The following is a 9,039-nucleotide window of genomic DNA, read 5'->3' as shown; positions in this document are numbered from 1 at the left end:
CTCTTTCCTCCACTTTAGCTGGAGTTGAATCTTGTGCTTTGTAGTAGTATGAGAAGGGGGAAATTTGAGCCTGAAGAGATTGACAAGCAAAACATTAACATAAAAACTTCTGTTGTGAAATCTGTTTCATGCCCTCATGCTCAACATGTTTTGTTTAAAACTTTGTTAATGACTCAGACTTGAGCTGCAAAGAACTCTTCGCTATTAATTTCTGGCTGAGTGGAAGACTACAGTGTTGATCTATGGGAGGAGGGAGTTTTGCTACTCATTTTGTTTATAAATGGTAACACGGCCATGGAGCTCTGAATTGGCTGTCTTACACTTTAACTGTTCTTCTGCTGTGTTTGAATTAAGAATTGTTCCAATAGTGTCTCTAAAAGTTGGGAAGAGGCCAAAAATGTGGGTTTAGTGACTTGTACAAATGCAAGGAGAGTTGTTGAAATATGGGTGTATCTTAGACATTTCCTGTAAGCTGAAGTAGTGCCTTTCAGAGCAGATTGGCTGTTCCATTGCTGCGTATATCTCTCTGTGATGATAAGTTATCGAGTCTCAGCAGTAGTTTGCATTTTCTTACCAGTTTATACATGGCATCAGTTTCCTTATCCACTACCAACAGTGTGGTTTTTGTCTCGGACTGCTTAATTTTCCCCACTATGCTTTCATGATCCAGACCATCCACTTGCTCGCCATTGACAGCTACTAAGATGTCGTCATCTTTGAGACCTGCCATGGCTGCTGGGCTCCCGGAATCAACATCCTTGATTATGTGAGCTAAGATCAGAAGGAAAAAAAGGTTGATATGAAGGTGTAGCTTGGTAAATTTAAAGACATTAAAACGCATGGCAAAGGCAAATTATCAGAATTGCACTTTAGGTTAAGACCAGTTCCCTGATGTAGACCTCTGCAACATATCTAAGGAGGACTTCTCCTTGGTGACCAGTAAAGAGGGAATGAAGTCTGCAAACATGGTACAGGAGGAAGCTGTGTAGTGAATGCCATGGTCTGTGTGTTAACTTGGTTCTTACCACCAGTATTCTGTTCCATCCGTAGATAAAATCCGTAACCGCTTTTTCCTTTCTGGATCTCAATAAGTCGTGGTTTGAGGGGAAGCAATCTTAGGCTGGCACTCTCTTTGCTCAATATCATCTTCTGGCTTGTGAAATAGTGGTCTGTTTCTTCATTTGAAAGTAGAAACATAACATGATTTTCAGACTTCTTTACCTGTGACAGTACATGACAGTCTCAGATGTCATCCCTTCAGCAGCATATGGGAATTGTAGATACTTTAGTGACTGGTGCACTGATACATAGATACATGTGTGGGCCATGCAACTCTGAGTTGATTTTCCCCTGCCTCCTGTCAGAAATTTGGAGCATGACAAAATCACGGACATGTAATATAAGAGGAAATTTTCTGTATTTCATACTGTATTCCTGACCTATATGGAATTAGCTGTAGAGAGCTGTGAGGATAGCATACAGTGCTGTAGAATCCAATGAGCCTCAGTAGACAGTACTTGGCTTATTTAGATGTGGAACTCTACAATATAGACATCTCATGCCATCTATACCACTATTTTAGATTACTGTGACGAGAGTCAAGTTTCTGTCACTCTTGGTCCTCTTCTGTCTCCCTGTGTTACTGATTCTGTAGTTTGGGGTGGGTTTTTTTGGATTTTTTTTTGTCTGTTCAGCCTATCCAAGCCCATCCTTCTCTTAAACCTTTCTGCTCCAAGGGGTGCCTTTTTTACTCATCTTAACCAACATCACTCTGCTGCTGATGTTACAGTAGCTCAGTAAAACAGGTGTTGCACAGTTCCGTAGCTGGTAGTGTGCACTGAATGATGCTGGAATGCTCTAGTATGCACTGCCTGTCTCATGGCCCTCTGAAGTCTCTTCAGCTCCAGCTGTGTTTAGCAGTGCCAATGGCAGAAAGCTGGAAGCCTCACTAGCAATGTTCTTTGCAGCTGAGGTCGGTTAGTGAAATTACTTGCACAGTAATTTTCATTAGTTTTGGACTTCTAAACAGGAGAAAGGAACTACTGTCTAAAATAATGAATTTTCCCTGTTTCATGCTGGCTGTATCATCAGAGAGTTCCTCCTTTTCCTGCCCTGAAAACCACATTTAATGACTTGCCCGCTTACCATTAGAAGCATTTCCAGGACTTCTAGGAACAGAACATGGTTTAACAGGGTTCTTGGCAGAAGTATACTTCTGTTGTTTAAAATTCTTTGGCCTGTCTTGGTGGCAATGTTCCTTCAGGGGCAGTTCAAGAGGCTGTTTGATAACAGAGCCAAAGCAGAGGGCTACACTACTGTGTTGATGATACACAAACAGCAGCTCCCAAGATTTGCTGTGAAGCATTCAAATGGGTCAGCCCTACCTCCTCAGTAACCCTGATAGGTTGCTGTGAAAGTAGGCCAGAACAGAAGATGAATCAATACCTTTTCCACCACTTCCTCATGTGTATCATTTTCCACGTTTTTCCCATTGATTTCAATCAGGCGATCGTTATTTTGGACACCAGCCTTTGCAGCTGCTCCTTGTGATGAAAGCTCTACTATGAACAGCCCCTTCTGCCCTAAAATAAATGAAAACTCATTATGCAGGGTAAGTCACTGCAATATGCCTGAATGCAATGGTTAAGGAAACACAGCACTGATGTCCTCAGAGACTTTTGGTCTCTGCTTACACTCAGATCACAGCAACACCACAAACCTTCCACATGGGCACACCTTTGTCTCTTACTCTGTCATGGAAAAATCACTTCTGTCATGGAGGAAGACATTTGTTCACTATTTGCAGCTCAAACAGTTGTTTATTTCCCTACCAAGAGTGTAAAGGGGCTGATTAAGATAGCTGAAAGGGATTTAATTCCTGTCCTCCTCTCTTCCCCACACCAATCATTTTGAAGAGAGGAGCTGCTTTTAGTGTTGTTTTATACATTTCACAGTTTCCTGTGTTTGGAAGGCTTCTATGTTTGGCTTTTCAGCTATATTGAATTCCAAAATACCCTCTTTAGAGGTGGTACTTTCCAGGAGACTTCCCTATTCTGTTGACTGGCCTTGGAAGAAAGGCACATATGGAAGAGGTTCAAAATCCTTTTCTTTCTAAATGAGATAACCTAGAAATCAGGAGAAGTGTTTCTTACAGTGGTCTAGAACTTTGTGTGCTGATTCTTGAGGTGATTTAGAGGAATGGAAGAGGACTTAATGTAGCATGTTGAGTGTATGTCTGGTATTTGAGCAGAGGCTGCAAACGATTTTGTTAAGTGCACTTAACAAGCGGAAAATGACTTATTATTTTTATCTCTTTTTTTCGTCTTTTCTCCACCTCATAAGGAACATGGTCCTCAGAAAACCTTGCACTGCGTATGCTGTACAGAAATGTGCTAAAGATGGATCTGAACTCATCTTGTTGCTTCTCACTTTTCTTTCTGCTAGCAGTAAGTTTGTGTGTCCCCATTAGCCCACATGTGTTAATTGTGGTTGCCTCTGTTCCAGCTGCCAAATATATATATATGTATAGCCCATCTCCTCTCCCCAGGCTCTCACCTTCTGTGGTTTTCAGAGAGAAGCCATAGCCTTTCTCCTCCTTCACTAGGTAGCAGAGCCGTGGTTGTGGAACTGCAGTGGCTCCTCTCTTGGCCATGGTCAATTGGGACTGCTGCTCCTGCCCTGCTGACACATTTTGACCCAGCTCTTCCAAGTTCACTTCCTCCTTTTGTGCCTTTTGATAGGATGCATCATCCAGAACAAGAAGTACAACAGAATTCCCACTGTTCTTGACAATCTCCACGACCTGTAGTGGACAAGGGGAAATAGCAAGCAGGTGCTAGAGTGACTGAGCTAAAAGCTCTCCCCAGGAGGGGCTGCACTGTCTACTGTTTTTATTGTCTCATCCCCCTGTTTATGCACTGTGGAGGCACTCTAGAGACATTTTGTGCCTGTGGTGAGTAGTGATTGATGCAGGAAGATGCTCAGAGTGATTGACTTAGCTCTTGGATTTCCTAGCTGAAGATGCCATAAAAACTGGAAGAGAAAGCTTCACATAGTGGCAGTGGGTCTGGGTAATGGGGGTGTGGATCCCAGACAAAACAGAGATGTACCTGTGTATGTTCCTCCTTGTCTACAAACACACCATTAACCCTGAGAACTCTGTCTCCATCCTTCAACCCAGCCTTTTCAGCTGGACTGTTCTGTTGCACATTCCGGATGATATGCCCTGCTGTGTCTTTCTCAATGCGCAGGTAGAATCCATAGGTCTTTTGGGGCTTTTTGGTCACTTTACATTCTCGGGGCTGCAGAACAGAAGTCATGTCTACCAGACAAAATGGAAAAGATATGTGAGTAAAAACAGTAAGCTTACCTATATATTCCCTCTAAATACATACTGAGTTTGCTTCAGAATTCTTGGGGTTTTGTTTCTCAGGATATCCAGCTGTACAAAGTTGATGTTAGTTAACAAGGCTAGGGAGAAGAAACCTAACCCTTTTGCCTCTCTTTTGCCTAGCTTTTCTTGTCTCCCTATCTCAAATGAAGTTAAGCAGGATGCAGAACTGAAAAGCAAAAAAAAAGTCTGCCTGTGAAAACATAGTAAAAATTGAGGAGAGGATTTAATACGAGAATTAAGTCTTAGAGAAGAAAAAGAATAGCAGCACAAAAATACCAGACTACCACTATAGGAAAGCTACATGACAAAATGGAATTTCACAGATTTGCAGAATGATCAGGGTTGGAAGGGATGTCTGAAGAACATGTGGTCTGACCTCAGCTTAAGCAGGGCCACCTAAAGCCAGTTCCCCACAACCAAGTCCAGATGACTCTTGAATGGTTCCAAGGAGGGAGGCTCCACTATGTCTCTGGGCAGCCTGTGCCAGTGCTCAGTCACTCCTGTAGTAAAAAGTGTCCTTACAATCAGTGGAGCTTCCTATGCTGGAGTTTGTGCCCATCACCTCTTGTCTCAGACACTGCTGAAAATACCCTGGCTCCATATCCTTTACACCCTCCCTTAGGTATTTTTATGTGTTAGTAGGTTTCCCCTGAGCCTTCCCTTCTCCAGGCTGAACAGGCCCAGCTCTCTCAGCCTTTTTTAGGTCTTTAAGGATGGAGGCTACACCTTCTCTAGGCAACATCTGCAATTGCATGAGCAGGTGTGATCAAGGAAGGGTCTCATTGTCCTAACCAGGCTTTCCTGTTCTAAGTTATGTTAGCTAAAGAAAATGAAGTTCCAGGAAAAGGCATTGCAACTGAACAGTTATTCATAATGAGTGCAGGGTTCACACTGGAGGGTGGATGTACTGATTTTTATGATACCTGATGAACCTGATAAATTTACATGATAAGTGGACTGGCTCTGCGACAGGCAAAAAACCCCTAACAAATCTGCATCTAGACCATGCACAGCTGTCTGTGCACAGGCTGAGTGCTGGATGGCCAGAAGTCAGCCTTGCTGGACAGCACTTACATGCCCAAGTTGGACATTAGACAGTGGTGAACCTTTGAAGGTCATCTGTGTACTGGGTGGTATTAGAACGTAGCCAGCAGGTCAATGGAAGGGATTGTTCCCCACTCTTTGGCACTTGGGAGACCACATGTGAGTACTGTTTCCAGTTTTGGTCTCCCAAAGTAATTGACATATTGGAGCTAGTCCACTGAAGGGGTTTAAGTTTTGGAGCACATAATGTTTAAGGAGACTGAGACAGATCTTGCTATCTTCCAACTGCCTAATTGGATTGTGTAGAGAACACAGAGCCAGCCTGTTGGAAGTTAAAAGTGCTAGGATGAGAGGCAATAGACACAGGCTGCAGCAAGGAAAATTCCAACTAGACAGCCATAAGAACAGCTTTTTTTTCTTGGGGATCATCAGATGCTACTAGAACAAGTGCCCAGAGAGATGAAATCTCTATCCTTGGAGATTTCTGGATTGCGCCCTGAGCAACCTGATCTAAGCTGACCCTGTTTTCTATGGAGTGTTGGACCCCGCAACTTCCAAAAGTCCCTTCCCACTTTCCTATTCTGTGGTTTTATGATGTTATAAAAGTCTGCTCTGGGTGAAGCATATCATACAGGAATATCCTGTACTGAAAGTAAACAACAGGTGTGACCAGGGAACATCACCAAAGATAGTTGCCTTAGGAACTCCTGCCAAATATCCATGAGGACAGGAAAACAACACAAATGAAGACAGCTTCCTCCAGTCCGAAAGTCCAGGTAATTAGCAAACTTGGTTTGTATTTTACTGGAAAGATTTTTTTTTTCTGCCTCTCTTTATCAACAGAAGTCAAGTTTTTAGAAATAGGTGGGAGTCAAATCCTTATGTGATTGCAGCCTACTGCAGAGCCACTACTGTGGCTACCCATGCTGCAGACTGTTTGCTATTGAAGCTGAAACTGCATTGCTGAGGTTAGTTGGGCAGCATATAGAACATGGATGTACGGTGTGGGTTTGGTACAGATATCACCAAAGCTGGAGAATACAGGAATTTCAGCTGGCAGGGATAGGAAGCCTGCAGATCGTGATTCACTTGTACCCTTTGGTCAGACGCGTTGAGTTTTTTCTAGTCTCTGTGTATTGCAGTAGGTCTAACTCCATAAAGGGATGAACTGCCCTATTATTTGGACATTGGAACACATCAGACTCTATTGGTTGCAAGTACAATTCAAAACAGTTTTTCTTGACAAACACCAGGAATCTGTGCTAATTCCTGAAATAAACATGCAAAACCAGTGGTACACAGAGCTGAAGAAACCGTAAACTTCTGTAGGAAAGAATGTTCCTCTAAACTCAGAAAGGGAGGGAAGGTTACAATGCACTGCATACTACTCCTTTCAATCCACAAAAGCTTTACCTGTAACATTATTTGGATTGCAAAAAGAAGTTTTCTAAGGGAAGAGAGATTAGGAAAAAAGGAATGTCTTACCTGTGTATCTATGTAGAGCAGCCTTCACAGGAGTTCTCTTTTGCTGTCCCTCCCGTGGCTCTACCTATAAGTAAGACTGGACTTTGATTGGGCAAAGGTTGATTTAAAAGATTATTTATTTAACCAAGTTTGACTGAATATGTTCAACACCTTGATAGGCTGTCTTGTCCTTGTGAGCAGAAGTGCTAATCACATGCATTTCTGAGCCACTTTGCATTTTGTTCTACTGGTATTATACTCAAAGCTTCAGTCAAGGAAGTCATCCAAGGCAAGCCTGACCTTTCTTCTGGAGAAGAACCTTCTCCAGCTATGAGAAAAGTCTTAAAGGGAGTAGGTTTGCATTGTGCTGGATTTATCTGGGCCAGCAGCATTTGACTGCAGATTAGGAAGTTACTGGTTAAAATCTTTATGCCCCATGTTGGATGCCAAAATAAGGACTATGATGTGTTAACCATGGCCAGCAGCCAGATGCCTACTGAGCCACTTTCATTCCCCTCCACTACAGGACATAGGGAGAAAATAGGATGAAAAAGCTTGAAGAATTAAATACAAGGACCATATCTGGGAGCAATACAATGAAAAAATGGGTTTGTGATTGAGGGGTGGTCCTGACTGTTGAGGTCATCATGCATATGAAACATGCACTGCATTCAAGTGACCCATGTGAGTAAAGTCTCCCTGGAATAGAGAGAGGGAGGTGGCTGGGATATCCATATGGTGAGGGATGGCAAATTGGCTACACTGGACCACTGCTCTGAATCTGCCAAGGCAGGTGCTATGTGTTTACCACGGTGGAAGCATCTATTGGATGACTGGACACATAACCTGCAAACCATGCCATTGCTTCTAATGCTATACTGAGCCTTGAGAGACAAGTTCTGTGTCATGCTACCCCAGAAAGAATTGAGCCAATGCAACTAATTCCTGAAAAAACCTCATATACTCTTGGACTAAGAAACATGGCATTGATGTGGTGCTGTGTTTATCTCACCCATAAGCCTCTGGAAAGATTGAACAATACAATGGGCTGTTATGGACTATGCTGAGAGCATAGGGCACTGGGGAATGTAAGCAGTGGAATATTAATTTGCCAGAAGCTACTTGGCATGTTAATGCCAGATGATCCACTAACTGCCCTGGTTCTGCCCATACTAAGCCCTACACACTGTGGAAGGAAATGAGGTCCCTATAGTATATATAGGTAAGTGGCTGAGAAAGGCAGGGTGGGTTGCTCTACCTTGTGAAAAGGAAAGAGGATTTATGGGATTGTCTTTGCTCAGGTGCACTTTTGGGTAGTGCAGGAGAAAGTGCAAATCTACTGTGTACCTCGAGGAGGTTTACCCCTGGGGTAAAATAATCTGTTATTTGACTTGTATGATATAGGAAGTAACACAGCAGAAATTGCCTGAACCAAAAGAGAATGAGTCTCAAAAACAACCACATGAGTGCAGCACTGACTAACCCCAAGTGGTCTTGGTATGGCACAATTCACTGTGCTGCTTCCCTTGTCCTGAGTGGTCTCCTTGACAGATAGGACCAAAGTCATTGATTGTTCTAATGAAAATTTGAGGGAAGAGGAGCATGGAATGAGAGGACAATATCTGTATATATGCCAAGAGACAATGTACAGTGGTTATGGAGGATGTATAAACCTGACTATTGGATGTAAAGATCGTTTAAGTATGTTGTATAAGTTGTAAGTGTTGGCAAGAAGGAATTTCAGGAAAGAGAGGTAGATAGAACAAGAAGGTTGAGTAGGGTATAGAAATGAATGCATGAATGGGACAGGATACTTCAATAGATCATGCTGAGGTCACACATGATGAGAATGGTATGGAATAAGGGGTTGAGATGTACTGGGTCTGTCTGGGATGAAGTTAACTTTCCTCATGGCAGACTGCATGGTGCTGTGCTTTGCTTTTGGAGCTGACAGTGTTGATAACACACCACTGTTTGGCTGTGAAGGCAGCTAAAGATCTGCCTGCTGATGGGAAGTAGAGAATGAATTCCTGTTTTCCTTTGCTTGCACACACAGCTTTCCTTTCCCTATCAAGCTACCATTATCTCAATCCATAATTCTTGCCTTCCTGTTATTTTATTTTATTTTATTTTATTTT

At 42.7% G+C, this 9,039-nt stretch overlaps 1 protein-coding gene across 1 annotated transcript in view; it reads right to left on the bottom strand.

Annotated features, from left to right (window-relative positions):
• The window catches only part of PDZK1 (PDZ domain containing 1), a 9,397-nt gene extending 2,450 nt beyond the window's left edge, over nt 1–6,947 (bottom strand). The window contains exons 1-7 of the mRNA XM_009072793.1: nt 6,923–6,947; nt 4,110–4,321; nt 3,556–3,802; nt 2,446–2,582; nt 1,026–1,221; nt 575–771; nt 14–70 (exon numbers count right to left, since the gene is read on the bottom strand). Of these exons, the coding sequence (XP_009071041.1) occupies nt 14–70; nt 575–771; nt 1,026–1,221; nt 2,446–2,582; nt 3,556–3,802; nt 4,110–4,319 (1,044 nt within the window). The 5' untranslated portion in view covers nt 4,320–4,321; nt 6,923–6,947. The remainder of the gene's footprint in view (nt 1–13; nt 71–574; nt 772–1,025; nt 1,222–2,445; nt 2,583–3,555; nt 3,803–4,109; nt 4,322–6,922) is intronic.
• Between the last annotated feature and the right edge of the window lie 2,092 nt (nt 6,948–9,039).

Source organism: Acanthisitta chloris, unplaced genomic scaffold, assembly GCF_000695815.1.
Source record: "Acanthisitta chloris isolate BGI_N310 unplaced genomic scaffold, ASM69581v1 scaffold32824, whole genome shotgun sequence".
NCBI classification, from domain to species: Eukaryota; Metazoa; Chordata; class Aves; order Passeriformes; family Acanthisittidae; genus Acanthisitta; species Acanthisitta chloris.
This window is presented reverse-complemented; position numbering and strand designations above follow the sequence as displayed.